The following is a 25293-nucleotide window of genomic DNA, read 5'->3' on the forward strand; positions in this document are numbered from 1 at the left end:
CCCCCATCCTCTGTGCTCTGCTGGCAAACACAGAGGGCAGCCCGTGGCTGTGTTGAGAGAGTGCTTGTTGCCGCTGCCAACACTGGGGGGAGCATTGCGTGGTCGGAACTCCTCGCGGTGGGTGAGCCTTGAGTGTGGCAACGTTTGAGGGTGACGAAATTTACGTAATTGACGTAATTGAAAGGTAATCTCAGCCAGTAAATTACCGTGTTCCATCGTTGTTGTCTCAGCGCTCTACCAGCTGCTGCGGTGCTTTTGTTTGTTCAGGGTTGAAGGCTTGGTCAAGTCCGAATGAACGATGTTGAGAGCAAGAAAGAGCATTTTATGAGCAGGCTTTTAAAATCAACAAGTCATAAGCATTTTGAGCTAGGTTTTTTAAAGCAGGGTCAAAGCTACGGTGATATTCCTGGTAGTGGTGTAAGAATTCAGCCACCACCCATCACTGCCTGATGATTCATTGTACAGGGTGGTCCAGATGTAATTGACCCCTAACATTTTTTCCTTTGGATATTCATTTCTATTTTAAATTATCCTTACTTTAAAAATATTACGTTTTAGAGAATTAAATGGAGGTCACAAGACATCTGGATCACCCTGTACAGTATTTCTGCAATTTAGCTCCTTGATTTGATTAAGGAATTGTTTTTTTTTACCTTCTCGTTTGTAAAGTTTCTCAATCTTCTTGTCTGTCTCGTTTGCTCATTATTGCTCACTGGCCTAAATATAACGATTACTTATAATTTGGACAATGATTCTCATGAATCAGAACAACATTGGTTCTTACACACGCAAGTCAACACACGCTGGCATCGTGAGCGTGAACTAATGAATCGATGATACACGCTCGTCACACTCCTAAATCTTGGCCTGAGAGTCGCGCTTTGTTTTAGGCGAGCCGAGAAGGGTGCAAGTGAGTGAGCGCGAGTGAGCGAAGGAGGGAGGGAAGAGAGGGAGCTGGCTCCCGGGAAGAGCTCGTGTGTCGCTCTGCCATGTGGGTGTGTGGGTGTGTGAGGGGGCGGGCTCTCGTCCGTGGGGAGCACCCACTCCACTTTCATCGTGCAAAAAAAAAGTCTACGTCCAAGAATCTGGGTGAAAGTTGAAAGCCGTTGCCGGGCTGTGTGGGTTTGCACGTAGAGAGAGAAAGGCACGTGCATGCCCTTCTGCGCGCGGGGTTTCTTGAGTAGATTCCAGCGCACGTGGTTGACGTGGCTGGCCCCCCCCTGCCCTGCTCGCCTGCCCATAATAGTTGAACGCACGCCATGTGTCCGTTCGCTCAATACCCCCTAACCCAACTGGAGTGCCTTACTAAAGCCGAGTTTGACATTTCATGTGTGAATTGTGCAAAGTGGAGAGTGCTGTCTGAATGCCGTGCATTCTTCTTCTTTGGTCTGTAATGTGAATAAGAGGTGTGCAACAATTCACACAAAGATTAGATGAATTGTCACAATGTTTGGTATTTGATTCAATTATTGATTATCTTTGACCCCTTTTATCATCTAATTTCTATTGAAAAAATGTCTGTGTTAGCTCATCCCATTCACCTAAAACCTACCATTGGCAGAGCATTTTCGTAATACTTTAAATAACAGATTATTGCATGCATATATATATATTTTTGTACATTTTGAGAATACAAACACAATATGACTTGCATTCGTTTACGTACATAATACATAATCAGTTCTTTTTCGCATGATTCTATGCTTGTATTAAGTGTATGAATCAGTTTTAATCAGTGAATCGATGCATGGTTAATAGAGTTTGCATGAAGCATTGACTGCGCTGCTCACAGTGGTACTACTGTTTATCCAGTATCGGCAATATGATGATGATGGCCGGTCTATAGCCCTGATGAGGTCCTGCCACAGTACACGGCTCCTCCGGGAGCGATAGACCAACAGATGTTAAGTTTACTACATCATGACTCATTTAAGGTAACTGCTCGTAGAGGTGGAACGATGGATGCATCAATTCGCCGATTGGTATAATTGTTTTAAGCTCACAATAGTGGCACTAAATCACGTGTGTGACAATGTTTCTCTATTTATGTCCTTGCGTCCACATTGAGCTCATGAAGGCTGTACCTCTTAGGTTATGACTGGAGAGCCTTGAATGCAAGCTTTGAATCGGTAATGGATAATGCCTGCTCGTTCCATATTTGTCCAAAGGGCTTCTCTCTGTATTGTCATCTCTGCCCGTGTCCCATTGATGAGTTCACTTAATCCATTGATAGTTATGGAAGAGAGGCACAAGTTGTGCTGAGCCTTTGGTGCACAGCAAGCGTTAATGTATTTTTTTCGATACATCTTGATCTTATTTCAAAGTCTTGAAACGCACAGAAAAAAGTTGACGTCGTTAAAGTCCGCCCAGCTTATGGCGCATTCCAGTGCGCTCGATTAGAAAAGTGCTCGGAGCAATGTGGGTGAAAAGTTACGTTACATTGAATTGCACAAAAGCTTTCCACTGAAGAGAGCAAACAGCCTCGATGTGTTCTCTGCGGAAGTTGTAAGGACGCCTCTGCGGGGGTGGGGTGTCAGTAATGGAGAGAGAGAGAGAAAAAAACTGGGTGAAAAGTCAAAGCCATCAGGTGTCCATGGGAATGCCATTGAGGCTTCAACACAAATGTCCCCCACGGAGTTTATGCGTTTGCAGCCAAGGTGTTGCTTTGGGATCATGTTTTTGTTTGCAATTTATGGTGAATGTGCAACTTTTAATCGATCTGGTGCTGTGATGTGTGGTGGCGGGATATAAACCGCAAAGTGGAGAAAAAAAAAGCATAATTTAGATTAGTCATTCAGGCCCGCTTGAGTCCCAGTGTAGAATCAACCCGGTGGCAGCTTCCATCAGATGGTGCTGAAAACTGGAAAGTAGGTGAAAGTTGACACTGGGATGAGGAGGCGTGCGCAAGCGTGCAGCCTGTATTGTTGGGAGTTGTGAATTGATCACCAAGTTGTTTTTTGCACAAGCAGCTGCCAGGATATGCATGCTTAATGAGGTGGATAGAATTTGGCCGTCAAAGAATGGCTTACGCTCGTAAAGAGCTGCAGCGATTGGGGGGGAGGAAAAGTTTAACAAGGCTCTTAGCCATTTCTTATGCCCGCATTTGCTTGTCGAATCGTGACCCTGAGAAATTGTAAAATTGCGCCCCTGTTGTAAAACGTGGTAAATCATCTGCATCCAGAAACAGAAGGGGCTTGACTAAGGCGGAGATTTTATTATTATTTGCACACTCAAAGGTTACGCGTTAAGTGGTCCCTCAAACCACTGTGTGTGAAAAAAAATGTGGCGGTATCTGGAACAAGTTGAGGTTCTTCGGTCACATGGAGCGTTGCAGGAGATAGCACCTGCTGCGTCAGCACGGCCATTCGTGTCCCTCGTGTGTCACCGCTTGTGGCCCTTCCACCCCCCCCATGAAGAAAGCGGCTTAGGAGAAGAGAAAAAAAAGTGGGTCAGAGGTAACGCTGCAGCCTGTGAAAGACGACGACTTACATTGGCGTCATCACGTTGTCTTCCTCTCCACATACTTCTCGCATTTGCGTCGAGATTCCAAAAATGTGTTTGCCGGCTGAGGCTGACATGGGGGGTGACGTTTGTCATCGCCGTTGTGTAATCCCAGATGGTCAAACCACAGCCTTTACTGCTTCCCCATTTTCCGTGGCATATTGACAACATTGAATGAGTCATTTAATTGGCTGAAGCAGAACCACTGTAATTCTCTTCTCGTATACCACACTGTTAACGCTAGCCAGACATGGTAGCACACGCCTGTTATCCAAAGCTTGGGGGGAAAGGGTTGATGGATCATGTAGATTTTTTGAAACGCTTAAACCCGCTTCAGCTGTGAGCTGATTCATCTGTGCGGACCTTTGAGTTGCTATACTCTCATACATGTGAGTTTTCAACTTATATTCTTTGTTTCCTTACCATATCTAAAACGCGTATTAGTAGAATTGGCCAAAACATCCCAATGCAGGATCCTCATGAAAACAGTGTTGAGGCTTGGTAAGGTTTCCAAGGTTAAATAATGAAGTTATGGATAGTGAGTGGCAGGGTGCTACAGTGGTTTGGTAACACCCTGTGCCTCAGCAAGAAGCGCCTGTGTGGAATTCCCAATTTGGGCACCATACTGTGTGGAGTTTGTGTGTTCTCCCCCTGTTCTGCATTGGTTTCCCCTGTGTCCTCCAGTTTCCTGCCATAGGTAAAAAAATAAAGCTTGCAATTTAACTGGTATTGGCCAAACATCTTAAAAAGTTATCTGCGAATTATTCAATTTGGATTACACATGGCAGCATCGGCCCTGACTGTGGCAGCTTGGCAGGTCCGTTCAGAACAAGAGTCGTGAGGCTTTGTTCGGTAATCCAGTATAATAAATAATAATAATTGGAATTAACTTAAGAGTTCTAATGGATTTAACTGGGTCAAAACAGAAGCAGTGTTTCTACTGGCACTCAGTGTTGATGATGCTGATAAATCTTAACAGTTCAAATGTAATGATGTATCACTTTTAAAATCAATTCTGACTCGTGATATCTACGTTGAATCGTGTATGTGAGAATATGACTTCTTTGTTTCATGTTGGTGTAAGTTGTATGTGATTAGTTCACGTGACTAATGACGCCACGGAAGGGGGCTGCGTTGTACCACACTAATCATTGACTCTTGAATCAAATCGGGACCTCAAATTGTGACAACTCGTCAAGTTGATAGGAAGCGGATTGTTACAGGCCTCGCATAAATGAAAGTTGAATGACAATTGTAGTACTTAAACAAATATATCGGTGTACTGTACTTCCAATTACAAAACCCAGTGGAAGAATGAATGTATATGTAACCATCCTTTATTGATGATAACACCATCTATTTGAAAAAATATCACATTTAAACACAGAAAGTTTACATTTTTGTGTGTATGCTTTTTATATATATAAAAAAATCACGATAAGCATAAAACATGTATGTACATTACACAAAATGAAAAAAAAAATCCTAATACACACATTCAAAGCTGTCACTTGTCAAAAATAGGATTTCTGGTTATCAGGTTATTAAAACACTATGAACACAACGAAGAGCAATCAGTTGTTCCTGAAAGTGGTCATTGGATAAAATAAGTTAAGCTCAGAGTAACAGCAGGGAGAGCGTGCCGCTACGATATGACATACATTTGCAGCTTTTAATTTACACAAAAGAGAATCCACGTAAGCTTCTCCATCACAGGGTAAATATATGTTTCGTGCGTACGTTTGAAAAAGCTCCCCGGCCACAGTGCTGTGCGTGCATTTTTGTCGTCGTTGTAAAAGTCATCGTAGTCATTGCAGACAAGCGGCGGTGTCGCTTTGTGGCCGGACCCATGGGTAGGGGTGGTGGCTGCTGGGGCCGTCGCACGGTCGAGTTAGTAAGCTGCCTCGGCAATGATGCACCGTCGCCGAGCGCCCGAAGCTGGCACAGCGGCAGATGACGGCGAGCGTGAATTGGTCTGCCAGACGTTCCGGCGGGCCTCCTCGTGCGTCTCCGCTATGGAACAGCTGTTGGCCAGAAACATCGTTTTTAGTGAGAATAAGAACGACAGCAGCAGTAGACATGGTGGCACAGTGCCACGTGTGTGCTGCAGCTGAGCTGGTGGCTGCTCAAACCATTTGCCTAGAAACCACCTGGAGTCACTTCCGTAGTGCCGTGTGTGCGGCTGGATGGATTTGCAGTGGGTAGTGAGTGGTGAGCGTACTTCTGCAGTGAGGGTGTGTGATTAGTGGTTGGTGAGTGTAGTGCAGGAGTGGGAGTGTGTGGTCGATGAGCGTCGTGCTGCGGTGAGGGTGTAGTTATGGTTGTGAGTTGTTGGCAAGCATCCTTATGTGGGATGTGCTGAACCGACCTGGCTGGATAGTAGGTATGTAACAATTAATCAATTGAAATGAATTACTTACACAACCTTTTAGCCTAATTAAATTCCAACAATTGAACAGGACAAGCAATACAGAACATGTGGGAATTTAGTTCGTAGCATCGTTGGGGTAAGTCGGCCGAGTCGTCAATACACGCTCACTGGACCGGACCAGGTCTCCGCAGATTTTTGTGCGGCATGTCTGAGCGGGTGGTGTTGGTCTAGGGTACTCACCAGTGCTGTCGTTCTCGGCCACCGCAACCTCGCCGCTCGTTCTTGGGTAGTACCGCCGGGCTATCCTCTCCCGGGAGCCCCTCCGGAATTTGTTCACTCGTGCCTTGGTGGCCTCGACCTGGAAAACAAAGGTTGACACTTTCAGTCGCCGTGCAAAGGAGAACACGGTGAACGGGTACTGTGATCCACGGTCATTGCTGCCGTCAAAACATGAGTGTAGGTGGTGCCGTCAATCCCTTCAGTTAACGCCTGAAAACTGTCGCGGCCTCCCTGTGTGGCCCTTATTAGGGGTCTAGTGGGTTGTGACGATGCATAGCTTCGACAACTATCAAATCTTTAGCTCACATTGTTACGTGCATCAAATCGGATAGGCAAGAACCAGTGTGTGTGTTTTTCAATTTGTGTGCAATGAGTTCTCACGACCCTTCTTTCTACCTGCTGGAGGCTGCACCATTCATGCAGCAGTGCAGCAACAACAACAAACGTTAATGATTCATGATCCTGAATTGTGGCAATCCATTTACATGGGGAGGTGAATTGCCCACAGCGTTTTTTGCAGTGTAAAATCTCACCATTTCTAGTCGATTGTTTGAACTGTACGTGGTTAGTACAGTTCAAACAATCGTGGAGCTTGACGATGTTAGAGGCAGGGTGAGTGAGAGAGAGGGGTCTATATTCTTGGTTATTTCGGTAAAGTCACGTAGAAGGGAAATCATAAAAGTATCACGTTTCGACTGCAACACAAGCAATCATCGTGATAATTCATTTTATTGTTTTAGGTTTATTTTTATTCTTTTATTATTTTCCTTTTACGTGACTTTACCGAAAGAACCAAGAATATAAATCCCTGCAATCACGAAAGCTCAAAAGAGAGGGATCTGTTAAGGCTATTATAATAGTGGGGGGGGGGTTCTTTGTCTTTGAGGTGCACGTGACCCCCTCCGGCAGACCACGTGTGTTCATTACCTTCTCCTCCAGGCCCTGAATCTTCATCGACTGCTGCTGCAGCCTCTCGTTTTGGTCCGACACTGTCTGCAGCAGGTTCGAGATGTTTTTGTTCTGCCCGTCAAAAAACGACTGCAAAAAAAGCGACAGTGATGGAGAGAGGGTTAGCTCACGGACGGACGTGCACATGGCAAACACGGCACACGGGGCAGCGTAACGCATCAAGCATTGTAATCGTAAATAGTTTTACCACCCTCTGATATAATCTGGACAGTGATAATGGTTCTTTGTCCGTGTTTATGAGATGGTGTTCCGGGCTTGCGTCGGTGCTGCGATGCACACGGCCAATATCCTGCACTAACGGTCCCGTCGCACTCTCGACATGGTGGTCCAGATGTCTTGTGACCCCCCCCCCCCCCAATTAATTAACCCTTAACATTTGTTTTCCATTGCATATTAACTTCTCAATACATCTGGCGCACCCTGTACGAGAGGCCAGCGAGGCTGAGAAGATTGGCACGTGTGGTTTCCACGCGGTTTATTTGCGGTCACCACACAGAACGGGGTTGGTATGAAACTCCAATGATTCTGAAAGTCACGGTGCCACCTGTAGCTGCCCTCATGAAGTGAGATGTAAAACTGAGAACTCACTCCCGTGTGTTTGTTTTGCCCAAGAAAGGGTGAAAAAAACATGTTCCCTTCCGCCAGTTGTTTAAATGTTCCACCACAGGGGCACGCGCGCGCCTGTGTTTTAAATCTTACTGCAAATCAAACAACTTCGACCCAACCGAGCAAGAAAATAACCCCTTTATCGAACCAGTGAGGCCACCACCCAGTCGGGTTATGGGTGGTGGTGGTGGAGGTCTCACCTTGATGACAGCGAGGTCGCTGGATTGCAGCTCTCCGCTGCGGTTCACCAGCCGAGCCTCCAGCTCGTGCACCTTCTTCTTGAGCACCAGCTCCTCCTCGGACAGCCACTCGACGCGGTGCCCCAGCTTGGCCGACTCCACCCGCAGCTCCATGTTGCTGCTCTCGAGCTCGGCCGTCTTCTCCTTGAGCTTCTGCTCGGCCTCCTTGAGCTGCGTCGTCTCCTGCTCCAGGCGGGTGTAGGCTGAGCCCTGCGCCTGGATCTTCTGGAAGGCGTCGTTGACCTGCACCGTGAGCCTGTCCACGTAGTGCTTGAAGGTGCTGCCCAGCTGCAGCAGCCCGTACGACACGAGGTTGACCTCGTCCTGCAGGGCGTAGCGCGCCTTGCGAGAGCGCTGAGCGTGCGGATCGCTCTGACGGTGGTTGGGAGCCGGGCTGCACTGCCCGGCAATTATCAGCAGCAGCAGCAGCGACAGCATTAACGTCGCGGGCGACTTCATGGCGCGTGGCCGAGGAAACAAACGTTCTGCACGCTCGGAGTGACTCGCTAACTCTGCCCAATCCCGCCGACTTGGCAGTGACTAAAACTGCCCGGCGTTAAACCGCACGGCGGGTTGAATGCAGCCGAGCCTACAAGTGTCAGGGGATGAGAATTTGCTCTGCGATGGTTTTGCTCGCAAGAAGAGAACTGCGCCTTCTCTGATGAACACGTTCCCCCTCTCCACACAGCCTCTGTCCTGCCCAGAGATTAACTGAGACGGTGGTTGCGGCGCATTGCTTTATATCCACTCCCAGGGCTCGGGGCGGATCACAGGGAGGGGTGGCTGGGGAGGAGACTCCGTGATTGCAGTGGGGGGAGGTGCCTGGGGCCCGTGGCAGTGTGGGTGTTTACCAGCACACGACGACACTGCCTTGGGGTTGCTCAAGCATGCACCGCGATTACTTTAGCAACTAAACGTGCTACATTACTTATTTTCCATTTTAGGAGCTGTCATTGGCCATCTCGTTTTTGACCCGTGTTAATTTGCACTTTGCTTTGCTCTCTCTTTTTTTGAACGCTAATTAATTATGCCTATTGCGTGTAAACAAAATGCCACATCGATGTTTTACTCAACCAACGATAAATGCTTGTATCAGGCAGCTCAGTCACGGGTGACATATTTTGCTGTATTTTGATATCGGATCATGATGGAGCGCACAAAGACAAAGACCACCCGTATAGCCTTAACACACACACGCACGGTTACATCACCAAGGCTGGGGCACGTCGTTCGTGTGATTGGCGGACGAGACGCGAGCACGTGGAGCGAGCGTGCGGAGAGGCACGTGATGGGCCCCCGCGTGTCGCCTCCTCCCTCCCTGCCTCTATCACCGCAGGGCGGGCGGGCGGGAGGGCTCGAGACTTCGGAGTTCACAAAAACACCGTCGCACATACGTGCACCTCTGCACGGCAGAAACAGTCCGCTGTTGTTTACCGGATCTGGGGATTTCCCCCCCCCCCCACGGTGACCTCATTAGAAGTAGAGGGGGGTACGTCTATTGTGGTGAAGAGTATCCGATGCAGCGCACGGCCTCGTACGCACGTAACCCGTGCACAGCCCTTTTGCCAATCCACTGCTGGATTGAGAGTTGGGTGTGAATAGGAGGAACATAGACGTGGGAGTATCAAAGCAGAGTGCAGTACAATGATGTTGCTGGACTGCCCTCTGCTGGACGCCACGTGGTACGGGTGCGCAGATGCCCATCGCAACCCGGCGTGCATGGTGCTCGCCCATTCAGCTTCATAGAGCTGACGAGCTCTCGTGCACTCCGGGATATGTATATTGAACCATTGCTGTAACTCAGTACCTTGTATTTTAAACGAGCTTTACTACCCGGCTTCGCCCGAGACTTGGATTCACCACGCCCGGCCGCCTTTGTATCCCCAGTAGCGATGTTCACACACCACACGAGTTGCTCGTTTGAGGCTGAGTCGACCTAGGGGAGGCCCAGGACCGGTTCAAATAATCGTCACCGGTGGTAGCCGTGAGCGGGAATCGAACTGGGGTCACCGGGTTCGTAGCGCGGCGTAGCGCGGCGTAGCGCTAACCACGACACAGATGTGACGTCACAGCTCACTTGCCGTGCAAAAATCGATGCATTATTGCGCCCCCACCCCCCAAAAAAATACAAAAGTGTATTTTTATTATTTTTGCATGGTGTACAGTCTGGAAAGTACCCACATGGCAAATTGCAAGTGTGTTGCATGTCGGGAAGTACGCTAAACATTTTGAACAGATACACATTCACAAATTTCCCTTTAAAATATATGGAGATCACATATCGCATGTAACAGTTCGGTGTTGTTGAGGTCTTGAAGTTTCCCATGAACATCGATGTGAGTAATAGCTCACCGGTGTAAAGAAGATGTTAAAGTCTATGCAATTAAATGTATTCTTACACTCACGACATGCGCATCGAATTGTGCATGCTCGAAGTTACTCTATAATTTGTAGTGCATGCACATTATATGCAAATGTTATATTTAGGCGATTGGAATCAAACACATTTGACAATACAGTCGAGAAACAATCCAACTTAAACGATGAAAACTATTTAAAACAAATGATTAAAGCAAAATAAGGTGACATTTAAAAATAGCTAATACAACATGGAATGAAATGATAATGTGAACATGTATACTGTACTATAAATTCAGTCGGGAAATATTAAATTCTGCAAGCACACAATGACGCAACGTGGCCTGGGTACACACAAAAAAAACGACAAAAAAATTCGGTGCGTCGTGTTCTGAAGCATCGTCGCTGTTTGTGGGTTTTTGTTAACTAAAACAGTTAAGGTCTGTGTAAGCAATCACGCCCTCCTCGTGATCCGAGCATGTATGAGCACAGCCTGCCGAGCCAAACGCCGTGCACATCTCTTGCCTGCACACCTTATGCACACGGAGTTTAGCACTTGCAGGCACACACACAGTACACCACTGGCTGATGGGTGTAACCCTAACCAAGCATATTTACGATGTGGGTGTAGATACCATCTAAATGCGGACCGCTTCTCAAACCACTAAAAAACCCACAGATGTCATGGTTATTTTATAGAGAGACCTCTTCATTGATGTGCTGCCTGAACGGCAGGTCCTTATTTTCCGCCACCTCCGTCCTCTGTTCTCTGCCCTCTTCATTTCCACAAATGTCCCTTGCTTCAAATCCTCCAATAATCTCAATCGTCAGCCTTCCGCTCAATGTTTTTCCTTCCATTATTCCTCCCACAATGCACGTGTAGTGAAGGTATATCCGCCACTAGGGGGATAGAGCGCGCAACAGGATTAAAGGGGAGCGTGGAGATGATTGAGGGTCGATGGAGTGAATAACGTTCGGTGGGGCGGGTCACGTCGTCGGGCCTGGGAGCTGCAATCGCCTCGTGTATAGGGGGTTACGTAGTGACAAGGATGTCTACATCAATGATAGAGCCAGCTCCGAAAAGGTCCTGATTAAAGGAAGTGTTATACACATTCCTGCGGAGGGAGCTGGTAGGAACGTTGGGTTGCTCGGTCAATGGCCAGGATCAACGGCGGCGTGGTGTATTCCGCAAATATGCCCGACTGTGAGGGCGGGCACAAGCCGGCTTGAGTAGGTTAAACGTTGACTTTTATAAGGGCACCATGGGGTGACCAGCCCCTCCCCACCCAGCCCCTCCCCACCCAGCCCCACCCCTAGCACCCCCCACCCAGCCCCACCCTCCCCACCCCACCCAGCCCCCCCCCCACCCTCCCCTCCCCACCCAGCCCCTCCCTCCCCACCCAGCCCCTCCCTGCACGGCGGACGGACGGACACAATAATCCCCTGTGGGCTGGTGTAACCAGGAGGTTCCTACCAGTATAAACGGATTGCCTCCAACCACGTAGTGTGTGTCTTCATGTAAGAGCACTACATCTGTATGTATGTTGAACTTTCGCACTGTACGTACCCAACCGTGCTAATCGGAGGTGCGTGGGAAGGACAACGAACTAAACACAACGACAAGCAGTTCTAAAGAAATGAGTTTTCAATCTAGATTGAAAAGTGCATAGCTCCAGTGGCTTCCTAATATCGGAAGGAAGAGCGTTCCAGATGGCCGCAGACACGCATCTGAAAGCGCGCGATGCAGTGATTATCTTTGTTCGATGACCAGCCAAAATGCCCTTTCTCAAACCAAATCCTCGTACAATGTGTCCGATCCAATTCCTATTCCCCCTTCTGATGATTTCCATTCTGATTCTTTTGCTGCAGGCTGCCGTAGGTGGGGGGGGGACATGTAAAATCTTGAGACTGGATTTGAACAGTGGCAAGGGAGTCGAGAGCATGGAAGGCCAGGGGAAGGGAGTTCCAGTCTATGGGGGCCAGCAGAGGAGAAATGGGTCAACTGGTAATGGTTGAGCAGGGCTCTACAAGGTTTTAATTTCCAGTTTAAGTGATATTTCTAATGGACAAATGTATGGGTTTTTTTTTAGGGTGCGTGTGTCACTTTAAATGTTTACATTTTCCTCCAAACATGAAGCACTCCGTTTTTAGTAAAATGTTGATGCCATGAAGCTAATGTTAATGCGAGGGTGTTTCATGAGCAAAGAGTTGGTGTTTGGGCAAGTCCCTTTGGTGCGCGATGTGGGTGAAAGGGTAGGCTTCAGGTAAACACATTGATCTCACTGACACCACATTATTGCCCCTATTTTTTCCCCCAATTTCCAATTGTTTTGTCAGTGGCTTATCGTGAGATGAAGATTCTGTTTGGAACTCTTGCAGAGTGCAGGATATAGTGTGGCAGAGAAAGGCCCTACAGAAAGAAAGATAACTATGCAGAAATATTACAAAGTCCATTTGACACCCCTCTTAATTCCTACGTATACACCCTGCAAAGGGCATGCATCACATGTCATTCCAAATGATTTTTTTTTAATTCTCATAGCTACAGTGTGCTGATGTAAGGGATTTTTTTTTTCAATACCGATGGCTCTTTGTGCAATCATTGATTGATGAGCAGGCCGACACCATAACCTCGCAATACTTGAGAAACCGGTTGAATCACAAGTGGCTGAAACCCAGTGATGCAAACTCAGAATCTCGACGATAGCAACCCGATTCTGTTGACGCTACAGTATTAGCCCATTGAGCTGCCGAGCCTACCTCTACAGTGTCAACAGTGTGGCTTTCAACAGATTTAGTAGAAATGTGAGTCTCGATTATGGCTTCTCTGCCTCCGGTCCCTCCCGGGCATGAGTGTACCTGTTTAAGACCAAGTCCTGTTTGGCAGGACCTATTGTCACCTGTTGATTTCGTGTCCTTGACTGCACGTGCCTATATTGTGCTTGTCCGTGCGCCATAACAACACACCTCGCCGCACCAGGTCGGGTAATTCCATTTCTTATTAAATGAAAAAAAATCCATCAGAAATGCAATTGAATAATATAGATGAATAATATACTTTAGTACATGTTATGTAATCTATGTCGCAATATACCGTAGTACCAATTAGAATGGTTAGCTACGTACTACAACCACCAGTTTTTCGACACATTTATAAATAACGCGATCTAACCCAAAAACCATTCGCCACGAAGAGGTGGTGACGTCACCACGGTGCTTGTGCCAGGCTAAGTGCACTTTAAGGCCGCGTGAAGTGTCGAACGCCCGCTGGCAGGCGATCACGGGACATACCGAGGTGCCACGGGTCGACTGACTGAGATCCCTGGCCAATGAACCGCGCGTGCCCCCTACTGTGCTAACTTGCTGCGTTTTAGCCGACCCAGCGCTCTGCTCGTTGTTGTGAGCTATGCTCCTCTCATACATACATGTACAAATGAACTGGAACACGTTTTATCGTGTGTGTGATGTATAAAATGTGAAGTGTAATATATGTACTTAGGGATATAAGTTAGTGGTTGCGGATGGTGGGGGCGTGTGATAGGGGAGGGGTGGCAGAGGATGGGGAGACCGGAATATCCTCGGACCTACGGAGATAAATATTGCACAGCAAACCTTACCGTATGTCTGAAGCCCTCTCTCTGGTCGTGGCTAGGCAAACCTCTACATTGGCACATAGCTCCTGAACAAATATTGCCATTTGCAAGAGTAGAATATAATGTGTTGGTCTGTACAATAACACACAACACACACACTAATACATTCACAGTAATACATACCGTATACAGTAACGCAGGGATGTTGTGTTTTTTGACATAGATTTTAATCATTGTCGGACCAGGGCCCCTCCCCCGTATTAGCCTGACTAGCGAAGGGTTTTACAATACTATTGCATCAATTTGCAATAAAAATGTATGAAATAAGGCCGATTGAGAGAAAGTGCTATTCACTGTAAAACGTTTGCACATGAGTGGCTCGCAAACTAGCCGGGGTCACTTTTGACCAAAGGGCGAGTGCCGCTTGGGATTTGCTAACTCGTCGTTTTTTTTTAAGTTGCTGCCGTTTGTTTGCTCCGCACGGGCACTGCCCGCATGGCCCGATAGTCGTCAGAGCAGAGCAGGCCGCTGCTTTATTGACCATCTGATAATTCGTGGTGTCAGAGAAATAATCTGTATCTCTATCAGTGTTTGTGCATTTTGGAGATTTGCGGTGAGGAACTGCAGTCAGTCATGCACGACCGCGAGTGCTCAATTGCAATTGAGTAGCGTGTTTCACTGAATGCAGTCGGTCGACCGTGAAACTCCGTCTCTGCCCGGCTGGCGGCTTCTCAGCCACTGGGAGCCCTTTTGCTGCCCATTATCTCACATTAACCTCAAAGCTCGGGTGGGCCCTGCCAAACCAAAGCAAAAAATTGCCACTGCTGGGATTTGTTATATATTTTTTTGAGTAAACAACAGGCACATATCCAAAACACACGTCCCTCACACGGAGATAGCGCGCCCCAGATTGTCGCCATGCCGTCTACATGCCTCTGGCACCGTGCGGCACACAGTCCCCAGGGGCCCGGTGATGGGGTCTTCTTCAAGAAGCACTGGCGAGGGGAGGGGTGGGGTGCAGGCGTGCGGCCATTTCAGGTCACACCTTTCCCGGAGCCTCGGTCTCTGCGGCTCGTTTCCACTGCACCGGGCGATTAAACTCACCCATGTCTGACATTGGAGCCGCTTGGTTCCCGGTACCACCGCTAGCAAATCTTGTCGGGATCCTGTGGTGGGTGATGGGTCTGGAGTGGAGCGCTCAGGCTGCACTGTGGCACAAATTCCAGCATCATACCACTTGGCAGGCTGTCCAGAAACACTTGTTTCTTACCTGTAAACACCTGCTCGTGTTTCAGTTCCCCTGAAATCCTGTCGGCTCATTCCAAACTTCGCCCCCTCCTCTCCAGCCTACAACCCCCCCTCCCACCCGCATGTGCTTAGTTTAGTGGATGACAACTCGTTGGTTTCATTGTCGAATGCAAAAGCTCACAGGTGTCACCAATTGATACAAAACTGTAATTCAATTTGGATTTGTAGAGTTTCGAAATGTGACTGCATCACAAGATGCTGTTCAGAAACAGCGGGCATAATTATTTCGTGTGACGGTGGTGGTCATATGGAGAATAAAAAAGGAAGTTCTTGAGCCTGGACTTGGAACAGCGCAGGGAGTCAACAGCATGGATGGCTGGGGGAAGGGAGTTCCATACTATGGAGTTATCAGAGGGGAATGAGTGATGTCCCACTGAGCAAAGGTTGACTAGAGGCTCTGTCAGAAAGCGTAGAGTATGTGGAGGAGATAAGAGTGAGATGGAGGATCTTGAAGGTGGTCAGATGGAGAGAAATAGGGTGCACATAATCCCATGTCTCCAATAGCGGCAATTTCAAATTTACCTTATTGTTGCGCTTTTGGCTGCGCAAGAGCTCATTCTCTGTGTTCTCCTGTTGACGCTGCACTCGTTTTTGTTGTGTCCTCGCACAGGAACCTGCTGCACATCTACCCACAGAGCCTCAACTTCGCCAACCGCCAGGGCTCGGCACGGAACATCGCCGTCAAAGTGCAGTTCATGTCCGGGGAAGATCCCAGCAATGCTATGCCGGTGGGCACCACTCCACACCACTCCACACCACCTACCCCCCCCCCCGCGCTGTGCTTATGATTCAGCGACCCGAGTTCAATTCCCGCTCACGGCGGGAATTGAAATCGACCCGTTCAGACGATTATCTGAACGGGTCCTGGGCCCCCGCTAGGTGGACTCAGCCTCAAGTGAATGTCTAAACATCGCCACTTGGGAGACAAAAGTGGCCAGGTGTGGTGCTCGCCACCCACCCCCTCGTGTGCCGTGCCGGCCTTCAAAGGTGCTCGCTAACAGCACTTACCCCAACAGTCTGTTAAGGCTATACGGAGGAGATCTTTGTCTTTGCTTATGACCAAATCCGATCTCATCAGATCTCAGAAGCCTAACAGGGTTGAGCTTGGACGGAGCGTGAATGGGTGACCACCATCTACAAAGAGGTTGTCACCGACGACCGCGGAGGGCTACGCTGTGGACAGCAAAGGGCAGTGCAGCAAAATCCGTTGTTTTTGTTCTGTACTATGTTTCCACATTCGTGCTCCCAGCCTTCACCAGGCCGTGTTGACCAGTCGGGTGAAGTATGCTCAATTAACCCGTAAGACCCACAAGGCATGGGGAAGCCCTCTTCCAGCAGTGGATGGACAAAAGGGTTGTACGTGTTAATCTGTGTGTGATTTTCTGTGTTGGCCCGTGCGCGTGTTGAGCATTTCCTCTCTCAAGCTCTCTCTATGCACCACTGCGGGCATCTTGGGAAGTTGAAGTAAAACTTACCTGCCACGTGCACGTTTACTGCACCTGGCAACGCCTTCTGCTCAGGTTAACCGTGATGGTGCCTCCTCCTTGTGCGTGTCCACCGTGGTCGACAATGCCTTGTGGTTTCCACATACTCGCCCGCGTGTTTGCGCGCTCGTCAATCGCTGCCAGTTGGCCGTCCACGTGATGTAGTGCCGGCCCCTGTGTGGTGCCTGACCTACAGTAACCCCCTTTGTTGCCACGCATCCCCACAGAAATAGTCCCTTTCCTGCCATTCATTTGAAGCGAAGTGGCAATTGTAATCGACTCCACGAGAAGTCGTCGCGGCCAAATTCCTGGACGAGTTCGACAGCTGAGCCGACCTCTGTGCGGGACGCCTCTCTTGCCAAAATCTCGTCCGCACTCTCCCCTCATAACTCCCGCGTGGCCTCGTTGTTTTCGTCAATTTACTCTTCTGGTGAAAAGCCATTGTGGGGTGCTGCTTGCCCGCAATAGGTGGACGTGTACAGAAAGATTGTTTATAATAATTCAGTCGTTATGTTGTATTATATAGTTCCCTTTGATTCGCAACATCCATTGAACTCTGGCATTGCCTAACAATCAGCGTAAAGTTAACAGGGTTTAAGTGATTCCTAAAAATAAACTGTTTACGTCGGTTAACATTTCAGCAGCCGGTTTTTATTTCGTGGCGGGTTTTAATTTCTACGAAAAAGAGTTCTAAAATAAGAATCAACCCGTAAATCAAATGTCTCTTATCCTTTGTAAGCGTATATCGAGGCTCGGCCCCACATGAGCGTGAAAAAATATACTTTTAAATCACTGTCAGCCGCTCCTTGATAGCACTTTAGTAATGTCACAGATTGACTTGAGGGCTCGGGCTTGAGCAATTGACTGTGGTTTTAAATTATGTTTTTCTTACCATTATTGCAGTTAATTATTTTATTTTGTTATTATGCTTTAACACGTAGGCTTTCGTGACCAAATTACGCGATCTTTCGTAACCAATTTACGCGATCAACCCAAAAACCTCTTATGGATGTTATTATTAAGTCACGTAGAAAGAAAATAAATTAAATAATAGAATACAACGTTTCGAGTGCAACACAAGCAACCTTCATCAGGTAAGAATGAATGAGTAATCAAACCTAGTAAACTTAGAAATGTAATGCAAGTTTACTAGGTTTTTTATTTTTATTTAAAGCTTTCGTGACTGCAGGGATTCATATTCTTGGTTCTTTCGGTAAAGTCACGTAGAAGGGAAATAATAAAATAAGAAAAAAATATAAAACAATAAAAATTCTCACGACGTTTCAACTGCAACACAAGCAATCATCATCAGGTGTAAAATCCACGGCAATAAAATTTTCAAATTTTCAAAATTTCTAATTTTCAAATTTTCTTGCTGTGGATTTCACACCTGATGATGATTGCTTGTGTTGCAGTCGAAACGTCGTATTCTATTATTTAATTAAATTTCTTTCTACGTGACTTTACCGAAAGAACCAAAGAGTAATTCCTGCGGTCACGAAAGCTTCAAATCAAGTTTGATGTTATTATGCTTGTTTATCCAGGAAAGGCCTCACTGAGTCTCAAGACACTTTTAGCAGGAGGGGTCCCCCTCTCATGTTTTGGCAGTAGAGGGAGATGGTTGATGTGTGTAAATCTAAACGAGTAGTTTGTAGGTATTTTTTTTAGCATTGGGATCTTTGACGAATAACAGTTACGTTCTGGGTTTTTTTTCCCATTCATAAGATTTGTGGGGCCTCAAACTAATATTTATATCTTTGGGGCCTTTACCATTTGTATATCTGCATAGCTACTGCACTATCCTCAGCCGCAAGGATATCGGGAAAAATGGCCGTGGTTCCTACAGGTCTCACGATGCCAAACACAATTGGAGCCTCTTCAGTTCAATGCCAACTCCATGCTGAACTTTAAAGCCACCCCCAGCCAGACACAAATCCCTTAGTCTACATTTTCAACAAAAATGTTTTGATTCGTACACGACTCGATCCTTTTCTTCCCCGCACCTCCTCTGTTTCCGGCAGGTGATCTTTGGGAAATCAAGTTGCCCAGAGTTTCTGCGGGAGTCGTACACGTCCGTGGTCTACCATAACAAGTGAGCCTCTGCGTTAGTTCATTAATTCTTTATTTCGTACGGTAGTTGGTGCAGCAGTGCTCACAGTGCTCTCGTTATACCGTCCGTGGCGGAGCGCAGTGACATCTCTGTGCGTTCGGCGTCACTCAGGACATGCTCGTCCATCGCCGCATTGTGACTGAGCTGACGATCGGGCGAAGGGGCTAATGTCGGACATTGACCCGGGGTCTCTGGATCGGGGCTGCGATAATGGAAAGGGCAGTTCCCCAAAACTCTTCCGGCAAATGCGCAGAGGTCAAATAACACCAGGAGCAATTGCATTCGGAGGAAATTCATTAATCAACGTATCCTTGGGAAACGGCAAGAAGTCGTTAGGCGTGGCGACCGTAAATATACCACGCCAGAGACCCCACCAGAAACGACTGCTATTGTTTCATTTCATGAGAATAATTTGGATCTCGGTGTGCAAGGATGAGTTCTTTCGCAGAGCTCGTAGCAGCCGCGCTATTCGGAGGTATGGGGGGAGTAACAACAGACTATACGCGAAAAGCAGTGCTAAATAAAATACATTATCATTTTATAAAACACGAGGATGAAACAGATGCGCATCTTTGTTTGCAGAAGAAAAACAAATGATGCGGAGTGAAAAATGTAATCCATGAGTGTGCACTGGTAGGTAAGGCTTCCTCAGATGTAGCTTTATCAGTTTGGTCACTGCCAAGTCCTGCCGGCCGTGTATTTCACTTCCTCGCTTAGTTGATATCCTCCCCGTGGTTCCATTGCCTGCTATAAAAATGTATACTTACAACAGCAGCACAATGCACTAAGTCGTGCTTGTGAGAATAGAATAGTTTCGAGCCAACAGAAAGTTGAAAAAAATCTTTAGGCTACCTATGAGTTGCTAAATAAAAGACAAGCAAATCAATTCTGCAATCTTATCGTGCCTTCCAATCACGACAGTTTATGAAATCATTGGGGAAGGTGGGGTGCAGGGGGGAGTGTGGGGGGGTCAATGTTACACGCGCTGCCGACAAGAATCAACATCAAGATCATTACTTATTAACAGCTTGGAAATTATTTTCACGTCCCTTATGATCACAGTGAGTATCATGCACTGCGGCTGTCAAGCTGCCCCAGACTTGGGGTAAACACGGTTAAGTCCCATCAGGGCGGCATTTGCCACTGCATTGCGGTGCAGGGTGACACCATAAATCGTCGACCCTCTCACCACCCGCTCCCTCCCGCCATCCCCATTCACCAGTTGTGGTGGTTTTTACCACTTGCGGATTTTAAGGCCCATGCACAGTGACCACGATCAACCTCACTGGATGCTTTTGAGCCTTTAACAAAGTTTGCCAACCTCTTCTTGGTTCTTTCGGTAAAGTCACGTAGAAGGGAAATAATACAATAATAAAAATACAACATAATAAAATAAAATTCTCACGACGTTTCAGCCACAACACAAGCAGCCGTCCTCAGGTGAAGACAGAGCTGTCTGAAAGACAGCGCTCCAATGAACACTGCTAAGCTTGGAAGCGTATTTTAAGCTGGGTGGGAGGAGAAGAGCGCCTTGACAAAGGAGTTTACATATCAACAGAAGAATTTAGCATTGAATAAGCTGTGTTAATGTGAGATAATTAGCAGGATGTTAAAGTCAGAAATAAGCATGTCACTGGGAGATTAGCATGATGTTAATGTGAGGAATTAGCATGTAACTGGTCACGGAAGTGGCTATGTTAAAGTTTGACAAGTGCATCCGAGCTCCTCTTCCTTGTTTTTTTTATTTATCGTACCCATTGATTGTGTGTGACGCACCAGAAGTCAGAACTGGCAGTAGCTGGTTCCGAAAGGCTCCGTTCACATCCCTCACAGTTGAATGTTGTTGCACGGTAAATGCTGCTGCATAGCGCAGGTGCTGTCACACGCGGTGCCCTCGATGGAGGCATTTCGTGACTGCAAAGTGATGCCTCCTAGTGATGAAACCTGCACACCCTCTGGCTGCTGAATGGTGTCGCCGATTCATTTGTCCGCCCGGCGCACAAAGTGTGGATTGTACCCGACAGTATCGTGTGCACAATGCGCCAGTGTTTAGGCCTTCACTTTGTCCGTGTCTATCCTGCCATAACTTCCACCCAAGGGCTTTGTTTTTCCTTCTTGTGCTTTATTTTAGCTTTGTTTTAACATATGCAGTTCTATTCTGCTGCCATCACTTACATGCCAAATTATAGCCGCCACTGTGGTATGTAGAAACCACCATGAAAGTGCAATTTTTAAAGGCTTTAAAAGTGAATAGCATTACAAGCAAGACGGTAAAAATTAGAACAAAACGTACATGCAGCATCGTCGAATCGAATCGTTACTGCCCATAGTGTCAATAGTATCACTACGGGGTCAGAATCGTAACCTGCCGATCGGCCACGCTGATTCCTTGCCACGTCGGTTATGCTTCCTATCAACCGCAGGTCCCCAGATTTCTACGAGGAGATTAAGGTGAAGCTGCCGGCCCACCTTACCGACTACCACCACATCCTCTTCACCTTCTTCCACATCAGCTGTCAGCAGAAGCAGAACACCCCCCTGGAGACACCCGTGGGATACACGGTACGGATGGTGGAGGCCCGTGTGGCCCAGGTCGTCTCCAGCTCGGATCCGTTCCCTCGCTCGTTTCTCACTCAAGCGAAACAAATTCAACTGTTGCCCAGTGATTCTCGGCCCGTTATGATGCATTGAATTGTACGTTAAAATCGATACGACTGCCTTGGTGTTCGCAGTTGTGCTGTATGTCTCTCCGATGTGATTTCGAGTTGTACTGCTATGTTGTCCAGCATGATCACCATGCCGAACAATGTGCTGCACAAATTTAGTCAAATATCCGTGCCATCTTTGGCATAGAGCAACAGCCATGAGAGTAAACAATATTTATTTTCATAATAAACAATCCACTCTCAGTTAGATGTCAATGCCACGGGCATGTCCATGTGCCTCCACGCTGTTGTCGTCCAGAGTGGGGCCCTTGAAAGGCTTTAAATAAATGCTGTGGTTCGCTTAAATAAGGAGGTGGTTGGCAGGAGACAGCGTCTATTTAAGGTGGGAGTTGACCTGTGTTCTCATTTACCTTTGTGTGTTCTGGTGAATAAAAATTGAGATTATTTAATGGGAAAGGATCTCGATTGTTGAGACGAGGCACCGAATAGTTGTTCTTCTATGGAAAACATCAGTGCTGTAAATACTTTGCTGTAGTTATCCTTTGTAAAGAAAGACCTTCTCCTTTCAGGTCGCTTTGCTGCTTCAGAATAAAACATCTTTACACTGCCTGCCACGAAAAAAAATTACCTTCAGCGTGTACTACTATTATTATTACACTATCCACAGTTGTCTCTAGATGCTATTAATAGTACGGTGTCCTTTTACCAAATCGCCCGGAATGTGCCCGATCTCGTCAGATCTCTGAAGCCAACAGGTGTTGAGCCTGAGTCCTGTATACATGGTTCACCGCCCTGCGTAACACAGGCGTTACAGGCTGCCGCAGGAGTACTTTGTGGGCAGCAGAGGGCAGTGCAGCAACATAGATTGTTAGACTGTACTATACGCCTGCATCTATGCTTCCCAGCCTTCGCCAACCTGCACTGTTGACGAACCGTAGAATGACTCCCACGAGCCGCACGGCATTGGGAGGCCCTCATCCAGCTGCGGATTGAGAAAAGGGGCCTGTACACGGACAATAGCAAAGCGACGTACGGCTCGCAGGCTTGTTTGTGATCGCAGCAGCAGCGTGCCTACACGTAGAACTGCTTTTTGTGTTTAGTTTGTTGTCCTTCCCCCGCACCTCCGATTGCCACGGTTGGCTACGTACGGTGCGAAAGAAGTTCAACATACATACACGCATGCGAACGAGACTCATCCTGGTCTCTTTGAGTCCTCAGCCGGTCAAACAAAATAAGCTTGAAACCTGAACCGTCGTCTCCCCACACAGTGGATCCCCCTGCTGCAGAATGGACGGCTACGCACGGGCCAGTTCTGCCTGCCGGTCTCGCTGGAGAAGCCTCCTCCCAGCTACTCGGTCCTCTCGCCCGACGTGAGTGCCGCCGGTGATCGTCCCAGTCTTACTACTGCCCCTCCACCCCATCCACCACCTCATCTCGGCTGTGGTTAAGCCTATGGGAGTAATAATGGTTAGCGATATTGCTGGAGTTGAAATTGGGGTTAGAAATAATGATACTCCCATGGTTAGGATGAAGGTTAGGGACTGTTATTGCCATTGCTTTGATTAGAATTTTGTTTCTGAAATAATGCTGTAGTTAGGATTATGGTTAGGGGTGTTACTCACTGTTGGTATTGTGGAAAAAAAATAATGTTTGGGCTATGATCACAATCAGGATATTGCAAGGCTGAAATTAGTATTGCAGATAGTCTCTTAATAAGTCTTGGATGTAAGGTTGGAATTTAGCTACAGTTAACACTGAGGGTAAGGTTAGTATTGGGGTTAGGGCTAGTGTTGCACTTTGAACTCATGTTAGTATTAGTGTTAGAGATATTTTTTTAATTCGTCTTATCATCAGGCACAGGACTAAGATTAGAGCTCGTGCTATGCTTAGAACATGGCCAATTTATATTTGCAGCAGGATTTTGAGTAAGGCCGTGTTGTGGTTCCTATAGCTGCTTTGTTCTCATGAGTTCATGGTTCCATGACGTCTTGTTCAACCACACAGGTACAGCTGCCTGGCATGAAGTGGGTGGACGGACACAAGGGCGTCTTCAACGTGGAAGTGGTGGCCACGTCCTCGGTTCACACGCAGGTACACGCTGTGCCTGGCCTGCCACAGCCTCGCCAAACCCTGAGCTAATTCTGCAGCTGTTGTCGGTGATCCAGGTGGTTGTAGTGGTGCAGGAATTATGAGTGATTGCAGGTATTGTTATTGGTACAGGCATTGTCGGTGGTACAGGGGTTGCGAGTAGTGCAAGGGTTGCGAGCGGTGCAGGCATCGTGAGTGGTGCAGGGGCTGCGAGTGTGGCAGGCATTGTCCGTGGTACAGGGGTTGCGAGTAGTGCAAGGGTTGCGAGCGGTGCAGGCATCGTGAGTGGTGCAGGGGCTGCGAGTGTGGCAGGCATTGTCGGTGGTACAGGGGTTGCGAGTAGTGCAAGGGTTGCGAGCGGTGCAGGCATCGTGAGTGGTGCAGGGGCTGCGAGTGTGGCAGGCATTGTCGGTGGTACAGGGGTTGCGAGTGGAATAGAGGTGAGTGAGTGGTTCAGGGTTAACCATTGCTGGATCCATTCTGCTCTCGTTGGACACCGCGTGCTATGTTTTCGCCGCTCAGGATCCCAACCTGGACAAGTTCTTTGCGCTGTGCCACGCGCTGGACGAGCACCAGTTCCCTGTGCGTGTTGGCGACGTCCGCATCACCGAGAGCAACCTGGAGGCGGAGTTGAAGGCGAGCGTGTGCAGCTTGAACGCCGCCGCGCTGGAGCCTCTCGTCCGCTTCCTCCACCAGGTCCTGGACAAGCTCATCCTCCTTGCCGTGCGTCCACCTGTCATCGCCGGCCAGATGGGTGCGTAAAACATGCGCGCGTGATCTTTGCTCGCTCGCAGCCGCAGGAGTTTTAACCGCGAGGCGTGCAACGATTCGTCGGTCCAACAGTTGACGTCGAGTTTAACGTTCGCTATGTATGCGCGCGTCGAATTGTACGGGGACAGATTTTATTATTTGTGATTTATACAAGCTGCGGGCATATGTTACGATGACTGATGGAATGAATGAGACGAAAGATATGACACAGCCAGTATGAATGAGACGGCACAAACAAGATGCATAATTAATTTATTAAGAAATCGCATCATGACCATAGATTGTGACATTTCATGAAATTGCATGGGGTGAATCATTACGAACTTTGCTCATCATTGGCCTGGCTTCTGAGCGGTAGCAGAACGAGGCTCGAGGCTTCATACCAGTTCGAGATAGACCTAACCCTGACTTTCACGTCCAAATGTCTTAATGCCCACCCAGAGTGTTTTGGCACGGACTTGGCTGCATTTTACATCGCTATAGCTTTCATTTGTGCGCTTACGACCGCGTTTTGTCAAACATTTAGAGATAGTGCCGGATATTTGGCTCTGCAATTCAGTTCCTGTTCCAGCACTGCGGCCTTGACTGAGAGCCAGTCACACCCCTCGGCCTCACCCCTCGGCCTCACCCCATAGTGCCCTTGCAGTGCTTATTCATGATGAGGTAGCTCTGCTCTGGTTTCTGCAGCGGCAACTTTCACAATGCTTGCATTTGTGTTGAGCCTACAGCCCCACCACTTGCAAGCGAAGAGCTGTTTTCATGCATGCGCTGGTTCTTCGCACTGTTTTTAGTCGTAGTGTAATTTTTTCCCGCATATTGGACAAAGTGCAAAACAATCCTGTTGAAGCTTTTTTGGCCAAAGGTTGAGCGTTTTGTGTTCTGTGGACTCAATGTTATTGTATATTACGCACGTGTTTTCTCCAAATTATGTCGTAGTTGTGATAGAATAT

At 47.7% G+C, this 25293-nt stretch overlaps 2 protein-coding genes across 17 annotated transcripts in view; one reads left to right on the forward strand and one right to left on the reverse strand.

The window, feature by feature from the left end:
* Positions 1-25293, forward strand: part of LOC144941152 (dedicator of cytokinesis protein 7-like) — a 72699-nt gene that overhangs the window by 18246 nt on the left and 29160 nt on the right. For all 16 annotated transcript variants that reach the window (XR_013639226.1, XM_078867685.1, XM_078867687.1 and 13 more), the window contains exons 15-20: positions 15835-15952; positions 18730-18800; positions 21242-21380; positions 22753-22854; positions 23489-23575; positions 24095-24326. Coding sequence is in view for 15 of the 16 variants with exons in the window: in XM_078867685.1 (XP_078723811.1) it covers positions 15835-15952; positions 18730-18800; positions 21242-21380; positions 22753-22854; positions 23489-23575; positions 24095-24326 (749 nt within the window). In the remaining variant the exon portion in view is untranslated. The remainder of the gene's footprint in view (positions 1-15834; positions 15953-18729; positions 18801-21241; positions 21381-22752; positions 22855-23488; positions 23576-24094; positions 24327-25293) is intronic.
* Positions 4821-8672, reverse strand: LOC144941259 (angiopoietin-related protein 3-like). Its single transcript, XM_078867876.1, has 4 exons — positions 7927-8672; positions 7079-7189; positions 6113-6230; positions 4821-5525 (listed from the first exon to the last, which is right to left on the reverse strand). The coding sequence occupies exons 1-4, from the start codon at positions 8422-8424 to the stop codon at positions 5515-5517; spliced, it is 738 nt and encodes a 245-aa protein (XP_078724002.1). The 5' UTR covers positions 8425-8672; the 3' UTR covers positions 4821-5514.

This window comes from Lampetra fluviatilis, chromosome 24, assembly GCF_964198595.1.
Source record: "Lampetra fluviatilis chromosome 24, kcLamFluv1.1, whole genome shotgun sequence".
In the NCBI taxonomy this organism is placed as follows: Eukaryota; Metazoa; Chordata; class Hyperoartia; order Petromyzontiformes; family Petromyzontidae; genus Lampetra; species Lampetra fluviatilis.

Coding starts and splice junctions, on each gene's coding strand:
- LOC144941259 (XM_078867876.1), bottom strand. CDS start 8,424: ATGAAGTCGCCCGCGACGTTAATGCTGTCGCTGCTGCTGCTGCTGATA. Junction 7,190..7,926: donor GCGACCTCGCTGTCATCAAG/GTGAGACCTCCA, acceptor CTTTTTTTGCAG/TCGTTTTTTGACGGGCAGAA. Junction 6,231..7,078: donor TTCAGGGCCTGGAGGAGAAG/GTAATGAACACA, acceptor TTTGTTTTCCAG/GTCGAGGCCACCAAGGCACG.